The sequence below is a fragment of the Eumetopias jubatus genome, unplaced genomic scaffold, assembly GCF_037043125.1.
Source record: "Eumetopias jubatus isolate StellerSeaLion01/CBP00866 unplaced genomic scaffold, mEumJub1_p1.0 scaffold_3, whole genome shotgun sequence".
Lineage (NCBI taxonomy): Eukaryota > Metazoa > Chordata > Mammalia > Carnivora > Otariidae > Eumetopias > Eumetopias jubatus.
Genome location: NW_028274809.1, coordinates 14,577,093 through 14,596,878, shown reverse-complemented (window position 1 = coordinate 14,596,878; position 19,786 = coordinate 14,577,093). Strand labels below are relative to the sequence as shown.

Sequence of the window (19,786 nt, the reverse complement as noted above, 5' to 3'; positions counted from 1 at the left end):
CCCTTCAGGACAGGATCCATAAGCTACAATCCTTCCCTAAATCAAGCATGTCCAAAAACAATATACCAAAGGAAATGGGCTTCAAATGTAGATTCTTACATACGCATGCTATGTGACTTTCAAAAATGGGCTTCAAATGTAGATTCTTACATATGCATGCTTTGGTCTTGGCATCAAGCGAACATGTAAATAACAGTGGCAAAATAATTATGTTACTGATGAACTTTAATTTCTCACTTATCCTTGGTACAGAATACATTAACTATCAACGAAAGTTAAAAGGACTAAATGTTAAACTCTAATGTCATCAATTATGTCAACCATAAAAACATTAGTCTATACTTCACTTAAAGGCCTTAAGACTGTACTTTTTTAAAGAAAGTACTAACGTAGTTTTAAAGTAATAGTCTAAATTATTCAAGCAGGATTTTAAACTCATTGATGAAACTGATTTCCTTAGGTTCCATTAATTGCAAATACACTCAGGAAGGAATTTTGTTAATAATGCTGCAGCAAAGCAATTACACAATAAAATGCACACACACACACACACACACACACGTTTCCTAATTATTAGACATATACAGTATTCTGCTCCAACAAGTTCAAGTATAAAGTGATCAGCAGGGAAGGTAAACTCATTTAGCAAGAAAAGAAACAAAAGCTCTTTTTAAAAGAAAGCTATAATTAAGCATTCTTAAATGCTTATGGTTTAACGAGACTTTTAAAAACCAAATCAAGACTTTAATTTTTAAAAATGACCTCCAACCCCTTGCCTCTTCCTAATCCAGGACTACAATTTCCTCATTAGTAAGTACCAATAACAAAAATAACCCTAACGGTCTTTATTTTCTTTCAAAACATTTTTGATTATTCATCTACATTATTTCAAATGATAGAAAAACCTTTAAAATGCCTGAATTGGGGGATGTCTGGGTGGCTCAATTGGTTAAGTAACTGCCTTCGGCTCAGGTCATGATCCCAGGGTCCTGGAAGAGAGTCCCACATCCAGCTCCTTGCTCAGCAGGGAGCCTGCTTCTCCCTCTGCCTGCCGCTCCCCCTGCTTGTGTTCTCTCTCTGACAAATAAATAAAATCTTAAAAAAAAAAAAAAAAGCGTGAATTTGAAAGGATACCAGTCTATTATATACTTACACATCTTGAAGGTTCTGTAATAATCAAGAGTTGGAGAGAACTACAGCATGAGCCAATTAAAACTAAAACGAGAGAACTGTATTCTTTACATCCACTATATACAAAGCACAAGAAGTCTTTAGTCCCCTGTGAATAATTTTCGACAAGAAATTTAGAACAGGGTGGGTGGGGGAAAAGGGTGAGAATTTGAAATTCCAAGCAATTCAGAATGACATAGCTAGAAAAAAATAAACAAGGAAAAATGCTTGATCTTAATTTTGAGCTTCAGCCTCAAAAAAAAGTTGCTCTGGTACAAATATCTGAGGAATGGCAGTATTCTAGTCAGACACAACTAAGCCATAAATTATGTAAGGAAGCTCCCTCCCAGATTATAAGTGCCTCAGAGTAATATAAAGTCTCTCTTCCTTTATTTTATTGTACCCTTTATAATACATGGCACAATGCCTAGGTGACTTTCAAAAAATATGATTTGAACATGGTCCAGTTACAGTTAATGATGATGAATCTTATTTGATGACCAAAAATTATACAATGACTTGTAACATCTGTAAGCATTCCATTTATCCATCAGTTGATCTTTAAGCAACCTCAACCATCAAAAATATAACCAAAGACCCAAGTGTTAAGGAAAACAGTACAATGGATACATTCAGACTTGCACAAGTTATTTAACTTTCCAGAATTTACTTTCCTCACATGCTTGTGGCAGAGTAGGAGATGATGATGTACTGTGTGGCAATTAACAAAATCTGTGAAAGCATCTGGCACACAGCACTTGTTCAATACATTCATTTCTTTCTTTACTACACAAAACTGACATACAGCCTTACTTAATGACTTAACCCGAATGTAAAGTTGAGACTGGTATCTGTTTAACTGGTTTTTCTGTGGTTACAGTGGACATCAGATGGGAGCAGAACTGTGTTGCCAAAAGTAATAAAACTGATGTCAAGGGAGCAGAGAGAAAGATTATCAGTTAGAAAAGCACAGGAGCCTGGGATAATTCTGTGAAATCACAAATAAGTCTGATCTACATTCATTTGGACTCTAATACCACTATGCAACAGTAACATTTATAATGAGAAAGCTAAATCATCAATAGAAGGTTCAATTATAATCTGCATTTCAGTCCTCAGCATGAGGAGGCCGTTCAAAAATCAATTTGAAAATGTGGAACAAATTTTTTTTTTCAAATGCCAAAGATCAAACTTCCAGATTAGCCTATTAAAGTCCTTGTTAAGTCACAACTGACTTGAGCAATGTATTTCAAATATATCTCTCCATAAATGACTTTTGCTTATATGAAAAAAGGTTATGTGTAACAACCATATGTAACATGGTCTGATGATAATCACAGTAAGATGCAATTTTAAGTATTCTCACTGAAGCAAGAAGTTTGTCACTGTCCTAATGTTGGTGCTGTTTCCGCTAATTGAAAGAAGAGAGGCCACCTACTGGGCACCCTGAAACACATTTTACCCAGAGAATACAATATTCATCTTGACTGGAAATCTTCAAACATTATTAACTAGAGACCTTCCCTATTAAGAAAATTACTTATACTTTATATCTAAGTGCACGTTTGAATTCCATGTTTTCATCCTACAATCTAAAATTATTAATTTTAATCAAAAGTGACAATATTTTCTTCTCTTTAGCTTAGGTAACTTTTTTTTTTGAAATGGGTATAAACCCTGTTTTTCTAAAACTATGGTAATGTGTAAAAACCTATACAAATTACAGTTTACACTGGAATCAGCCACACACAATCCAAAGGAAGAGGAAAAAAATGTGAAAAAGTATAAATTACCCATTAGCTTTGTCTTTGAATGAATCTAACTGTAACCAAATGTGATATGATAGCAAACGGCCAAACGTATGAAATTATTACAAAAATCTGGTTATCAAATCTGCTCAAAATTTCTCTAAAACTACCAATTCACACAAAAAAAGAATATGCAAAAACATAGTTTCCCACTGCTTCATACTACTGTTTAGCCATCATCACTGAAATAAACTATTTTAAAGAAAATTCTAAATCCAAAAGATAGGTAGGTGACTTTTACAACACCACACAAATGTTTTATGCCACAGGAGAACACACCAGCATTCCATTCCTAGACTTATGTATAAATACACCTATTTAAATGAAATTTTTAAGAGTTGGAATGAGCCTAAGATAACCACAAATTAAAGCTCATTTTACAAATGAGGAAACTGAGGCTAAGTGGCTTAGCCAGGATCACACAGCTAATTAGAGCAATGAAAAAATCCAGACGTCCTAAACTAAGTGTCCTTCCTGTAACCCCAGGTCAACTCAAGTCACCTGGGTGCTCAATATTAAGATATTTTTTATAACTGAATAGGCTAATGTTAACAACACTGAATTATTATGGCTATATTCATGTTTCAGTTCGGTCTAGAGAAAAGAGCCTTTAACTTGAATCAGGCTTCTAGTCATGGTTCTTCTATAAATTCAAGTCCTGAAATTTTCCCTTGGGTAAATCATCTTCTCTAGTCCTCCCTTTCCTCATCTATTAAGATTGGAACAGCATCTCTCAAAATCCCTCTTAGCTTTTAAAAATTAAAATATGAATACAAACAGGAGCAAATAGATTACTTGTTTATTTGGCTAGGGATAGCATTCATCAAAAAAAAAAAAAAAACAAAAAACCCACACTTCTTTCATGTCTCATTTGCATACACCATGAGAAAAAGTGAATTATTTTAAAATATCTGATCTTTGTGCTTCAAAATTTGTTTTACTGTTTAACCTACTTCCTAATATGTTCTCAAAAACAAATATTAAAGATATTAAAGTACTTTAACATGTTAACTTCAAAGAACGACTTTTTTAAAATTACATACTCAATTAGGGCACCTGGGTGGCTCAGCTGGTTAAGTGACTGCCTTCAGCTCAGGTCATGGTCCTGGAGTCCCGGGATCGAGTCCCACATCGAGTTTCCTGCTCTGCGGGGAGTCTGCTTCTCCCTCTGACCCTCCCCTCTCTCTTGCTCTCTCTCTCTCAAATAAATAAATAAATAAAATAAAATGTTTAAAACTATATATATACTTAATAAAACAAATTTCTATTAATTGAAAAAGGTAGAAAAAGTGTGCTATCAGCCTTATAAAGAGGAAAGTGTTAACTCACAAATATGTCAACTAATGTCCTTCTCATAGGTTATGACTTTGCTTTATTCAAGTCAATATACACTAGGATACCCTTAAGCAAATTATATACTCAAATTTTACTGAAAATATACTTCATTGATTCAAAGTTCTTAGTAACTTTTATTCTCTTGAGAGGTGCATTTACCTTGAATCTAGAGAGACTTACACTTGCAAAAGCTCCTTCCAAGGGCCGAAAACTAATTTTGAATTCTTTTTATAAAGAGTACTACATTGTATAAGCTTTAGGGCCCCTGGATCTGCCCCTGGCTAATAATCTGAATGGCAATCTTAGAATTAATTTTCCAATATTTTCGTAATAAAAAAGTAAATGTTTCAGAATCTAGTAAATGCTTAACAGAATACAACTAGGCAATGCGGTGTAGTGGGAAGAATATGAATTTTTTAATAGATACACCTGGGATCTAAATCCCGGCTCTGCCCTTTCTTAGGTGGACATGTAATATTACACATACCTTACTAGGTCTCTCTGAGCCTTAGATTTAAAACAGTAACAACATCTAAAGGTTGTAAGGATTTCAGATAATTATAGTTCAAAGCACCTAAAACACAACCTAACATAAGGTAGACAGTCAAGCTGTTGTTACTAATGTTATAAAGCAATTTCTCACACTCTCTATAAATTGGAAAGGAAAAAGAATTTATGATTACTTTCAAGAGGACAGGGCAAATAGATGAGTTAGGTTGCTCAGTTAAGAGTTGCTTCAGATAAGAATGACTTGGAATCACTATGTTAAAGAATTCCTCTTAGCAATGAGGCCTTGCTTTTATAGAAAAATATCTCTAAAGAAGCTTGTATTTTCTTAAAGTAAGTAAAGATATTCCTTTGAAGTCTTTATTCATTTGCTTAGCAGTAATCTTTCTTATTTAGAGTAAATTTGGATCCATTCCTTTCTCAGTGGTAACAAGCACTAAATGAATGAAAGTCAAATTAAGAAGTTTTACTTAACTACATTTTCAACTTCAAACTGACTTAAAAAAATAAAGGAATGCTTTCTAGTAGCAAAAGCTCTGAATTAGGGGTTAAGGCAACTGAAGAATCAGTTCTCAATTTACTATTACTTGTCTCAACTTGGGCAAGTAGGACTCTCCTCAACTCTAAAAAGGCTGGATTTTAAAGCAGTGGTTAATAGATCTTTTCCCTAATGAAATCTTTTATACAAATGGCAACTTTCGAAAAGCTTTAAATAACAAGAGAAGGAGATTTTTGAAGATACCCTAATTCCACTCCTCCTGTACCTCCAGGGTCTTGGAGACTCTACAAGTTTGAAAATAACTGTCCCCCATGAAACATAATACACTTTTAGTTGAAAATTCTAACTTTATGATTAGAAAATTCATTCAAATGTCTCAGTGATGCCACTGTTTATTAGAAAGCACTTTCTGACGTTTCTTTTAATCCTCACAACTAATCTGTGAGAAAGATTGCTACAGTTCCCATCTTAAAGATGAGAAAACAAAATAAGTGTATTAGTTCATGCATTCAACATTGCTGGATACTGTTGTGCTGCACTGACAAAGATCAATACAAAGACTTGATGCCTCCTCTAAAAAAATAAAATCTACACCCTAATAAAAGAGATACAGACTATTCTTTGAAGACTTTGGGGTATGAAGAAAAATAGTATGGTAGTTACCATGACAGGGAAGAGAGGAAAAGAACATCTTCCTTCTCTGAGACCTGAGGGAAGGCAATGAGAATGAGTAAAGATTCAGGTTAAAGGCTACAAACGAAAGGGAAGAAAGCTGAAGGAACATAAATACAAGATTACATTAGTTTTTCACAGTGAAGCAGCAGTTAAGTTTCTGGAAAAAGACAGATAAGAGAATTCTCAATAAAGAGCTTAAGGACAGTGATTAAAGTTTGGAATAACTCACACAGGAAAAGAGAGAGGCAGCTTACCAAGGACACACACACAAAAACTGCCCAAAGGCCCTGGGAGTCCAGCTTAGATACCACCATCTTCCAATTTTCCCCAGGAGGGCACAACAGCCTAAAAAATACAAGCAGTGAAGGTAGATGGGTGGAATGATCACTTTGTGCTATTTCTGGCCTTGCTCTAGGGAGGTAGTAAAAATAAAGAGGCAACTAGTGACAGGTATCATCGTCCGGGAGAATGAAAAGGGGTCTTCTTGAGGTCTAAGAGCACCTAAATGGGAGAAGGAAACAAGCAACAAGTAGGATAGAATAATAACAACAACTGGCATTTATTGACAATGCCTACTTTGCACCAGGCACTATTCTAAGAGCTTTACGTGTATTAACTCTATTCTTAAGAAGTAGTGCTATTTTCCCCTTCTTACAAAGGCAGACAGAGATTAAGTGATTTGTTCATTATTACATCTAATAAATGAAGAAGCTAGGATACAATGCAATACTGGAGTTTAAGATTTCTAAAGCAATGGAATGACAAGCTCCTAAGACAGAGTGAAGACCTCTGTAGTAAGAAGAGGCCAGGTCTGTTTGATCATCCTTGTATACCTAGCGCCTGACCTCCAGTAGGAACACATAATAAATGTATTTTAAATTAAAATGACCATGCCACACATAGTGGATAAAATTAAAATCTGAACTGGAAAGAATGTCTGTGAGGAAGGTATTAAATTCTTGAGTGATCGAAGGAACATGTGTAAGAAGTGAGGAGACAATCATAGGGAATGCACAAAAGAATAGTTCACAAGGGCCGGAGCCACAAAAGAGGATGATGGATGTGGTAATAAATTGTATCTGGGCCCAATGATTCAAGGATTACAAGGAAAACAGACACCTCAATTTAAGAAGATAAGCCAGTATTCTCAGGGCAAAGCCAGGTTTCAGATGAAAAGGCGGCAAAGAATTCTGAGAACAGGTTGAAGATACAGGAGAATCAATCTGTAATGAAAGTAGATCAGAGTGGACAGCTGAACAGGCTGGGAAGAAGGAATCATGGTGGATGGAATAAAACACAGAGTACAACTAGTTAAAAGACTGGGCCACAGATTTAGTCTTCTGAAGATCAAACCAAGGTTACTGTCAATGCAACTATCTTTACTTTCAAGTCATTATTGTTTCAGGGGACTACGCTGACTCCAAATCATTAATGACCGATTACATCTTAAGGCTTCACTTACAGTTGCAAAAACAGTTCAAATATTTCAGAGTAGTAACTTGCATCGACTTTCCCAATTAATCAATTACTATGGTTTCGCTTAAAGATTAGTTTCTCGTTTAATCATTCACTAACCACCCACACTGTCTAACACTATGCTAAGTGTTTTGTGGTTCAAAAGGGTGTCTGGTATAAATTTGGGCAGGGACCACAATCTAGTTCACGAGCGAAACAAACAAAAAAAGGGAATGGAAGAGAAAGGGAGGAAATGAAGAGTAGCAAAACATATTTTTAGATAAACATTTTACATACATATTAGAATGTACACACCAAATGAATGTTTTTATTCTTTCAATAAAGTTACCTAAAAAATGACATGCTTATTACTCCAATGATTATTTAAGAATCATTATTGGAACTTCTGTTTTTGAATCTACCCCCAAGAGCCAGTAGCATTCTTTTCAAGTGCCCCAGTGGTACCAAACTTTTATCCTTTAAGACTGACTTCTTAGTGTGTTTCAAATTGGCCCTGCAGGCTTTTCAAAACAAAAAACAGTACCGAAAAATGGAAGCATCACTAAAATAAGCATACAATATCACAATACAACTACCTGCAAAAATAACCCTCAATTTTAACATTTAAATTGTGGCATAATCATGGCTAAATGGTGGTATTAACCACAGCTCTGTGCAAGGTAGTGTTCTAATGCTTTATTTTATCTCACAACAACCCCATAAGGTAGGTCCCACTGGTAATTTCATTTCTGAGGAGGAAACTGAAGCTAGAAGGGGTTAAGTTACTTGTTAACGACAATGCGGCTAGTAAAAGGTAGAAATGACATTCAAATCCGGCAGTCCAAAGCCCACCCCACTCTATTACACTCTCAGTCTATTTTGTAGTCATACTCCTAACACAGACATTCAATACTCTAAAGGAAAATTCCCTTGAAGTCTATCCCTAGTTTTATTCTTAATGAGTAGTCAAAGAAATGCAAACTAAAGCACTAAAGTACTACTTTTTCATCTATGAAATTAAAGATATAAAATGTTGGCTAAGACACTGCTACACAGTAGAAATACAATGATACAACCCTGACAGGTATAATTAATTCACTTTAGAGCCGGATTAGGATCCCAGTTCTGCCACTTACAAGCACAGGGACCTGAAGCAAATTTCTTAGGTTCTCAAAGCCTCCTTTATAAAACAGATGATAGTAGTAGTACTCTACAGAGTTGTGCAAATGAAGTGAGTTTACATACACAAAGAACAGTGTGTGGGGCCCATGATAAGCATTCCCTGAGTATTAGCTATTATTATTCCTACCTTTCTGGAGGTCAATTGGCAATATGTATCAATTTTGTTTGGCTTAGTAACTCCATAATCATGGATAGGCCCAAATATTTATGTGCCTAAATAATCACAGTTGCATTATCTATAACAGAGAATATATGAATTAACTGGAATCAATAAAAATACCTGGCAGTAGGGAAATGGTTAAGCAAACTGAGGTACCATAGAGTACCTGTCTTTACAAATCATATCCTTAATATATTTAACATGAGAATACTGTATTTTTAAAAAGCGGTTTTAAAATAATATAGTACCTCAATTTTACTGGGTGCTTACAAGTGTATGAAATAAAAGAAAATACATCAAAATGTAAATATTGCTTATTTCCAAGCAGTAGGGTTAGAGATGATTTTAATTTCCTTATTTATAAATTTAGATACTTAAGTTTTCTATCATGAATATGCATTACTTTTATAATTAGAAAATCTACTAAAATGAATTCATTGCTTTGACAGATGACTGAATAGCTTTCACAATACACTCATAGACACTAATTGCAATTCCTAGTATACCTCAGTGATTTGTGCTTACTAGTAACACCTTTGCTTTTTTGCTACATTTACAACGAATAAATGAGATCTGTTTTCAAACTTCCATTATTTGAAACTACATATTGTCCAGTAACTTTTACAAAAATTTAACAAAATTATTAACTAACATCAGATGATTGGTCTCCAATGAAAATAAGAGCAAAAAAATTATCTGATAGTTGGCAGCAATTTAGAATACAAAGGGAGGGCATACTACTTTTTTTTTAGTCTTTACTATATAATCTTCATGAACTAGAAAAATGCTATTATTAGCTAAATTTAATGAATGATGTACAAACAAATGAAGCTTTCTCTGTCTTGTCTCAATGAACTTACCTTATTTAAAAGGCCAAATTCTCCCTTATATTCTATACTCTAAAAGAGTTTCAAATTCAATACTGGTACTAATAATATTCCAGGCTCCCCTGAACTGCTATCGAGGAAGACAATGCAAAATATAAACACCTTAGAGATAACTACTTTATGCTTTTGTTTTTTAACTTCTAAAGTCAGAGAGGTACTAACAGTTACAACAGAGGTACTAACAGTTACAACATAGCTGGCTATCCTGAAGTTTCAGGATAAACAGAAAGAATCAGTCTAAGTGTAAGCGACACTTTAATGAATCTGTTATAACTTACTCCATAATTTCTCTATGTTAGAGAATGAAAAATAAATATAGTTAATCCCCCCCCCCCGTGTGATTTGCAAGACTATTATTCAGCTTTCAGCTTTCCTGTACATAGTTCAGGTAGTCCTAGACAACAATTACTTCCTCTGAGGAAGAGAAATCTATTATGAAGATCAAAGCCGTTCCCCCAAATCTAGCAAATTTTACTATAGCTAGGAAAAACAAAAACATTAACTGTCCCCAATTGTCATTAAACCCTTGTGTTCTTAACAAGTACATCACAAATGACCTTAAAACTCATCTCTTTGTAACGTCATTCACTTTGTGGTTTCCCTCTAACAATAACCTCCATATCACTCACTGTCCATGCTGCACATGTGGAGCTCCATGAAACTCATCTAGAATTATGGAGTGGACATCACAGCCAGAGATTCTGCATCATGATTTAGCAAGCTTCTATAATAACTGAAACCACTTCCAAATCACATTCTAAAGACAATCACTTTCACAATATGACTCCTAAATTCTGTGAAGGCTAAGTCAAGAAAGGAATATCAGAGGAGAGAGAAATATTTTCAAACATATCCCCTCCAATCCAATCTAGTGTTTCAAGTCCATGTGGACAAAACCCATGTGGAAAGTACAGATGGTGAGGAATGGCTTTTCAAAGATAAGAACAAAAGGTTCACCTGACAGCAACTAATCCTACATAGTGGAACAAAAGCTCAGGAGTGAGACATTCGGCAACAGCAAGGAAAAGAAGAGCAGGAACTTCTTGGGGCAGCACTCTGATCCAAATCCATATAGTTTCCAGGAGTTTCGCAACTACAGCCTCCTTCCTTAAAAAAGTTTTGTGTCCCTTGCTGTTAATTTTGGGTACCAAAAAAAAAAAAAAAAGTGTGAAATGACACATACTTTGTGCAGTGCAGGAAAGCTTACAAACTGGATTAACTCTAACTCCATCAACAATTTTTAAACCCAGAAAGTCCCTAATGTTTTCCGTCTTAAAAAGAACTAATTTCTCTCAATCTTATGAAAAGTTCTACTTAAAATGCAAATTGTGCATAAAACTGTGGTATGGCATAACTTTACTCTTGTGAACAACAATGAAGGCACACTTAGAATATATATTCAAAACACTAAAAAGAACCTGATTTTACTGTTGGGACTGTATCTGGAATAGGCTTACACATCTATAGAATAACCTGTAAGTTCACTTACCACTCTATTTTGCAATGAAAACAAAACAATCTCAAAACATATTTTTACACTTTTTACACATCAATTTTATAAAACAGAATCTGAAATGAGCACCTGAGACCTTTGGTTAAACCACAATTTTCTTAAACTACAGTACCTATAGTGAATGGCCAAAGATTAATGCAAAATACTACAGCTGTAAATTCTGTACATATGTACACACACAAATACTATCTTTTCTTTACAGAATACTACACATTTACTACTAGGAGACTGCTAACCTGGATGAGGAGAAATTTTGAAGGTCTGTAAGTACTCAAACATTTACCAAGGGGTAAGTCAGTGAAATATCATACCACTGAGGTATGTATCTATTCTTAATGAGGGCTCAAGGTACTAGGACTTAAAAATTTATTATTAAAAAATGTAGTGATTCTTTTCTGTGGAAACTACTTAGGAAAATTAATACTTACAAAATAATGAAAAATTATGCTTTTAAAAATTAGCAGATATTAAACTGAGTATTAAACACTAGTCATTTACAAACTTCATTTAAAGATTTTAGAAAATCTTAGATGGCAACAAGTTATGGACAGAAAAAGGTCCAAATTAGCTCACAACCATAAATACTACTTAAAAAAAAATGAGCTTCAGCACTATGTGCTAATCTACCATATATTATACTCTTTCACAAAAAGAATAATGAAATTCTCTCCTGCCTCTTCCAATCATGTACAACATCCAGAAAGAAGGGATCTTGATTCTTAAAGCTGTACTTATTCCATGCCCCTAGACCAGTGCCTGGCACACAGTACTCAGTATTTATTGAATGAATGAGGGAATGAAGACCAAGTAGGAACAGGTAAACCTGAAAAGATGAAAAGCTGATCGCACTTAAAGGTACAACTGGTTAATCACAATATTAACAAAAATGAGTTAATGTCAAATGTGAGCTATTCCACATTTTAGTAATAAATCTGAATTAGAAGAACTCAGATTTCAACAATAGCAAATTTTTCCTAGAAAACTTGTATAGAACTATTTAAAATTCTTAATTCTAAATTCTGCTAAAAACGTTCACAACTGATTTAGTAGCAAAACATTACTCAAAAATTCATAAACCCAGTTCACTTCATTAGAAGGGCAAACACGCTAATCGACTTCATTAGTTCTCTTCTGTATTCGTAAGTCTTCCCTCACTGAAAATTACACTTCAGAAAAAGCATGCTTAAAAAAGTGAATTCAAACCCCATCTGTCCCCTTTCTCAATATATATTCATGATTCTAAGAGATTCAAGATCTTCCTCTAGTTTTACTGTTCTAAAATCTTCTGTACAATTGCTAGTTTGTCTATCTTGACGTATATCTGTTACTGTAGCGACGTGAGCAAGTATGTCCAGTTTCTGTTACAACAGTACATTTTAATTGCTTGCCATTGGCTACCTGAATCAGGTATGACATCCAAAGTTATACTCTCCATACTAAATACTGCAAGCATATGACTCAACGTAATGCTAAAAAAGAAAGTTTCTAAACAGAACACGTTTGCTGTCACTAAAACCTAGAGTAGAGCAGCTCGGGGTAGCGACTACTCATTCTTTTGGGCTTCCATGGCTAAGAAACGGAGAAACAATTGTCCAATGTGTTCTCTCTTGCTTCCCCTTGACCCTCCTACGAGTGGCGAGGCAATTCCTGCACAACAGAGTTTGTAAAGTGCTTTGGAAGCCTGTGGATGAAAGAGACTATAAATACAGCTGATGATATTAGTACGTTACTACTGAGCACTACGTGGAACCACTGTCACTGCGTCGGGGGTAGGTTGGTGGCAAAACCCTGAGGAGGAGGAAGAGAGCGGGAGAGGGCAGTCCAGAAGGTCTGGCTGGCCATCTTTTAGGCTAGCTTCTATTTTAAACCGGAGCGAGACCACACGTGGAAAGTTACACACACGCCCCATACACGGAGGACTTCCACAGTCCTCGTCCCCGCAGCTCTGGTGGTCCCGGGAAGCGAGCACGGCGAGAAGTACTAGGGGCTGGGCCTACACCCCAGGAACGTGCGAAGGGGCTGGGACCGGCCAAGCGGCCCCGGCCGCAGCCGACGCCCGCTGGTTGGCCGGAGGAGCAGCTCCCGGGCGGGTGCGCGGCGCCGGGCGCGGGCTCGGGCGCCGGGCGCGGGGAACGGCCCGGGAGGGCGGCCGCGCCGGGGCCCCGCGCCGCCCCGTTGCCGGGAAGGCTCGCGCCCCGCGGCCGGCGGCGTGGGGGAGGGGAGGCCGGGCCTGCGGCCTGTTGGGGGAGTTCAGCCCGGGCCTCGCGTGCGGCTCTCCGCCGGGCCCCCGGCCCTGGGGTCCCAGGCGCCGAAGAGGGACTCACCGGAAAGGCCCGGATCCGCATCTTGGTGTCCTTCCGGCTGCCCGTGCCTTTGCTCAGATTCGACATGGTGCTCGTCCCCTCCCCGGCGGCGGCTTCGGGTCGCACTCCGAGGCGCCGGTGTCACATTTAAGGCGGGCGGGCAGGCGAGGGGCTACGCTGGGGGCGGCGGCGCGGCCCCCGGGCTAGGCTGGGGAGCTGGCCGGCCCCTGGGCGGCCGCGGCGGGGGCGGCGGCGGCTCGGGCTCGGCTGGGGGGCTGCGCTGGCGCGGCGGCTCCGCGGGGTCCCCCTCACGCCCGGCTCGGCTCCCTTTATCGCGCTCCTCCGCGATGGCGGCGGCGGCGGCGACGGACAAACATCTCACTGCGCAGGCCGAACGTCCTCCTCCTTCTCCTCCTCCGCCTCAGCGAGACGAGATCCGGCCCAGAGGGTGGAGGGGGGGAGGAGGGAGGGAGGAGAGCCGGAGAGTGGAGAGATTGGGAGGAGGGGGGTGGGAGGACGGGAGGGGGAGGCGGGCGGCAGCGGCGGGGACGCTCAGATCTCGCGAGAAGAGAGCGAGCGCGCTGCCCCGGACTGGGCGGGGCGAAGCCTGGGAGCGGGAGGGGTCAACAGGGGAGGAGGGGAACGGGGAGTTGGGGAAGTGGGAGGGACCAGCGGGGCGGGGAGGTGGGAAAGGGGCGGGGCTGAAGGCGGGAGGAGAAAGCTGCCTTTTTGAAAGGGGAGCGGCGGAGACGGGGCTACGGGCGGAGGTGGTTGCTGATTGGTGGAGCGCGGGGGGGGGGGCTGTCCTGGTCACGTGGACGGAGTGGGCGGGGGAAGTTCAGAGAGCCGGAGCGGGACAGTGGTGGGCCGGGCAGGGCCGGGCCGGGCCCGGCCAGGCGGGAGGAGGGTAGTCTCGGGGAGGAGCTTAGGGGTGCTGGGTGGTAACTAAGTACTAGAACTGGTTCTGTGCTTTTCTAGGGCATGTGAGCTAGGGAGGGGTATTTGAGCAGAAGCCAGAAAGAGAGTTTGTGCAGGAGTTACCTGCAGTTGTTAGAAATTAGAGTGCTGTATGTATACAAGGTATTCGGATTGGATATGCACACCCCACCTCTCGGAACTGAGGGGTGAAGATGTTAATCTACAAAATTTCCTTAAACTGCAGAAGCCCCAAGACCTCTTGATTCATTGATCTTTCCTAGGGCAACCCAGAACTTAATAGCGTTAAAATCTCTTTTTCGTCGTCATTGAAGTAAAATGACAGCATCTTTCATGTAGTGCAATATTTTGGTAAGTGGTGATAAATAGACGATAGGGTGATAGAAACCCGTCTTTAACTTGCCAAATCATTTTTACCATTACCAAGAGTATTGTCGGTTTTGAAAGCCAAAATTGTCTTTGATTCCAGTTTGCTGTAATTTTGGAAGTTTTTTGTTTTTGTTTTGTTTTTTCTTTGTCATTGTGAAAAGGTCTGGTTGGATTCATCAGTTTTGCCTTTTATCTTTTTATTTATTAGGAATTTTACTTCCTAATTTACCTCTTTGCCGAATTGATATTTTATTTGGACTTCGGGCACTGCAAAGAAATATGTGAGTTCCCACTAAAGTCTGTAATCTTTTAAATAAGAACCTATTGTTGGGATGGATATCTACATGTGGAAGCTGAGGTTTTAATACTTTATTTACTTACTGTAATACTTTTTAAAACTTTCTTGAAAGCTAGGGTGTTAATACTTTTTCATAGCATTTGGGAGCTGGAGTTTTATACTCTTTAAGTAAACAAATATTCTTTTTTTGTGTGTACGATAAGGTTGAATTTGCCCTAAGTTAACTTAATCATGATGACTGAATTTAGGAATGTTGTGTTTCATCTCCTATTTGGTTGAATACTCCTTTGTAAATGTATTTTCTTGCTTTTTTTTCTGGTATTTGCTAATTAAAACTTGAGTTTAAGAAATAAGGATATTGCTTGAAGCAATACCTCTGTAAATACTGGAGCTAAAAATAGGTCACCAAGAACTGGGTTGGTAAGGTAAGATTGGGAAGGGCTGTGATTTTTAAGTACATGATAGTAGGAGTCTTGGATAGGAGTTTATAATCTGTATGCTGATTGGACCTCCATTTCCAAAATCATTAGAATATAATGACGAGTGATGTTTTTCTATTGGTTGCATTGTGCTATGGCCCAGTTTCTTTGTAATATAAGACCATAAGTTCTAGAGCCAGCTCTATCAGTTTACCAGCTGGATTTTGTGTGTTTTGAGGCAAGAGGTCTCATCTGTAAAATGGGGAAAAAATACTACTACTTTCTCGGGATACTATGAAATTCGGATGATTAACACATTTTTAAAAGCCCTGAGAGCAGTGCTCAGCACAGAGTAGCAACTCAACACTGGTTGGCTATTATTACCATGGGTAATTAAGGCCAAGGGTATACTATCTTCCTTCATTGAATATGTATTTTTTTTAAATACTTGTATCAAATGAATCTTACTTTAAAACTAAGTCAGTCTTGGATTTCACAAACCAATAAAATACTTTTCAAAAAGCTGGGGAACTAATACAGGGTTGGCAACTTTATTTTGGCAAGAAAGGGCATTAGAAAAGAATAATTAGCATAGACTAGCCTCATTATCTTATTTTATTAGAAAAGTATTGTAATCACGGAAACAAGAGAAGGTGATTTTTTAATAAAGGACAGTTTTTTTAATTGATTAATTTAGCCTTATGAAAAATAATACAGTGAGCTGCTTTATCTTATTTCATTGTGAACCTGAGAAAAGATCATGAGCCAACATTTAGGAGCCTTCTGAATTAAGGCATATTTCCATGTAATTGTGAAGCATATTATCACCCTTTAATTTACAGTGTTTGTTTTGTGAACCCAGATTTTTTCATATGCTGGTTTTGCTCAAGCAAAATTTGGCTGCATCTTAAAAAATCACAGTCAACTACATCTTTTGTTAGGCTTTTAACCACAATAGGCCAAGAAAAATGCTTCAAAATGAATTTGCCACTAACATTAAGAAATCCACTGCTAATTTATTAGTTCATTTACTCAAGAACTGTTTAGTTAAGGCTGCTAGATGTCAGTCACTAAGGGGAATAAGACACATGAGACCTGCCATCACTGAACAGAGTCCTTTTCACATCTCAAAATTTGGAAACCACAGACCCAAGTTGGATTTGGCAACAACTTTCTATACACTCCAGTCCAGAAATCAGAGATTTTCCTGCTAGAAAACCAGCAGTCTCAAAATGTGTATGAAATATTCTCTAAAGCAGCAGACTATTCTTCTGTACCTAGTGGTATTCCGTGATTTCCAAGTAGCAAATGAACTTTCAAAATATTAGTTTTCCTGCCAACTGCCACCTGATGTAGCAGAGAAAGCAGGGCTGCAATAGGAACTCACTAGATGCTGCATGCCTGCCGGTTGGTATTCTTACTTATGCTGACCATGTCCTGACACAGGAGAACAGTGGCCCCATTTCCATTTATTTGTATGGAACACGTGCAGGCAGAGAAGCCAGGAGGCTGAGTGGGCCAGCGCCTTTTCTACCTCCCAGTCTAAAATGGACGGTACAGGCTGTGAGAAGCCGGTGAAAGGGAATAGCCTCTTCTTGACCATGAGTTTCTAGGTATCCAGGATACCAACCCACTTTAATCACTGATTTGATTGTGTAGATACTGGTTATTAAGACGGCTGACAGCCAACCAATTCAATTAGAAAGACCTGTTCGATGGTTTTGGAGAGACAAAGACTGTGTTAGGGAGAGATGTATGTTTTTCAAATTGGAAGGAGAAGATTTATAGATATTATCACTTCTTTGAAAATAAGGGCTAGATCTTCTACTTTCTTCCTTGTCTCCACTAGGCAACCAGTACGTATTGTAAGCCATTAGATTTATACATATCTAGAGTAGTAGCATTCCTATGTGCCTTATAAGAGGACATGCTAAAAGAGTAGCCCATTGAGAATGTAACCCCAGACGTTTATATATATGATTTTCTGTATGTACCTTTTCTACTTTGTCCTTACTATTTACCATATATACACGTGTGTGTGTGTGTATTCAGAACAAGAAGCCTATAAGATGTGAGGGCATATGAAAAAAGTTACATCTTGAATTAAAGAAAATTTTTAAATGTCTGTTATATCATAAAAACCCATCTCCATTTTTCACCACATTGTCATGCTAAATAAAATCATCTCACTGGCAGCTCTGGAAACTGTAGTTAGCCTGGACAGTATTCTGTCTTCCACATTTATCAAGGAAGTCAATATTTTGGAATAAAAATATCTATCTATACGGCCAATTGAATTTAACAGAATATAAATTCTGAATTTAAAATTATAGGCATTGCATGCAATTTTGTGGTTTTATTTTGAAGAAAAAGAATTTATTTTGGGGAAAAAATTTCCTCTTACTGATGGCAGTAACTGTGTCAAGAAACCTCCAGGGGACAATTATGAATATGTATTGCTTTCTTCGTGATAAGTAAAGTATATGTTGAATTTTATAACTCTTCAGCTCTGTCTTTGTAAAGTAAGTTAATTTTGGAGTTGAGATAAAGCAAGGTTCCAAAGACGCTATAAAAGTAAATAGTTTAAATTTTATGCTAGTTATAGTAATTGTGTGAATTATAAATACAACAGCCAACAGTCAGCAAATGTAATAAAATAACATTATCTTCAAACTTGTTCAATAAGCTGTGTATCTTTAGTTCATAGTTAAATGGTATCTTTACTATATCTTTAACCACTAAAAATCAAAATCTGGATAAAGCAAAGGAGTGCTGGTAGAGGTGAAGAATAACCTTTAAGAGACTAAAAAATAAAAATTGTTTGGGCCAATCTGTAGCTGCATTGATATAATGAATTAATTCCTAGAGAGAAGTTGATTTGAAGTTACTGGTTTGTGAATCTTCTAGTTCTTGAGTGGCTGGTTTTGGGGCGGAAGACCCATGGATTGGGCAGTTTTGAGAAAGGAATGCGCCTGATCTCGTCTGATCTTGGAAGCTAAGTAGGGTCGGGCCTGGTTAATAGTTGGATGGGAGAAAGGGACAACATGAACGCCTTGTTAAGATGAAACCAGCAACTTTAATCCAGTTGAAAATTTTTTAAAGAATTTTCATTAATGAGACCTTTAGAAGTAATACCTGTCTACTTACTGAAATCCTTGTTGAGGAGTGCCTGTCTCTCCATGAACCTTTATCTTTGGGGAAAAGTTGCTTTAGATGCCTGGATTGTTAAGTTATTTCCACATTTTTAAAATTAATTATTGTAATGATATTTGTCCTTTTTTGGGGGGGTGCTTTCTCTTACCACCCTGATTTCTTGTTTTAAAGGATTCACCCATTGGGTGTGGTCTTGGTAGGTGGTGGTGTGCACTTCCTACCACAATAGCCACTCCTCCCTACTCCCCAGCTGACCCTGGGGATGTATAATGGAGACCCAGGCAGTCAGACCCTCTCTCCTAGAAACTCTTGAGTAGGTGACTGAAGGACACAGGGAAAGCTGGTGAGCACGCAGGCAGGGGCACTGGGTGATGCAGCCTCTTCCTCCTGAATGACTAGCTGTCATTCCTGATCCGCAGCTTTCCAGCAGGCCCCTGGTTCCTGTTTGTTCTCCCACCTTCCCTCATTTCTTTATTATCATTATTATACATTTTTTAAGTATAAGTATAGTTGACACACAACATTAACGTTAGTTTCAAGTGTACAATGTAGTGATTCAACAAGTCTGCACGTTATGCTCTGCTCACCCCAAGTATGCTATCATCGATCACTGTACAATGCTATGACAGTATCATTGACTCTATTCCATATACTGGACCTTTTATCCCCATAACTTGTTTATTCCATAACCAGAAGCCTGGATCTCCCACTCCCCTTCGTCCATTTTGCCCATCCCCCGCCATCCTTCCCTGTGGCAACCATCCGTTTGTTCTCTGTATTAATAGGTCTGTTTCTGCTTTTTGTTTGTTTATTCATTTGTTTTTTAACCACTCCACTCATTTCGGTGACTCCAAACATGCCGTCCCCAAATTCCATTTTTGCTTAAAATAGTCAAAATTTGTTTCCCCTGTGTATCAGTCAGAGTCCTGACAGGAAACAGATGGCTCACTCAAACAGGGAAATTGAGGCGAGTTTAATTCAGGGACTATTTACAGACTGTGCGGGCAGAGTTAGGGAGTGATCGAGGGATGATGAAGCATCTCAGGACTAGTCGCAGCCAGGAACCTTGCAGCACTTCTAAGCTAGAAGGCCTAAGAGAAGAAGTGGCCACTGGACT

The 19,786-nt window shown here is 38.3% G+C and overlaps 1 protein-coding gene across 1 annotated transcript in view; it reads right to left on the bottom strand.

Annotated features, from left to right (window-relative positions):
- Positions 1-13,949, bottom strand: part of CUL3 (cullin 3) — a 90,531-nt gene extending 76,582 nt beyond the window's left edge. The window contains exon 1 of the mRNA XM_028105120.2: positions 13,516-13,949. Coding sequence (XP_027960921.1) covers positions 13,516-13,581 — 66 coding nt within the window. The 5' untranslated portion in view covers positions 13,582-13,949. The remainder of the gene's footprint in view (positions 1-13,515) is intronic.
- Positions 13,950-19,786: the final 5,837 nt, after the last annotated feature.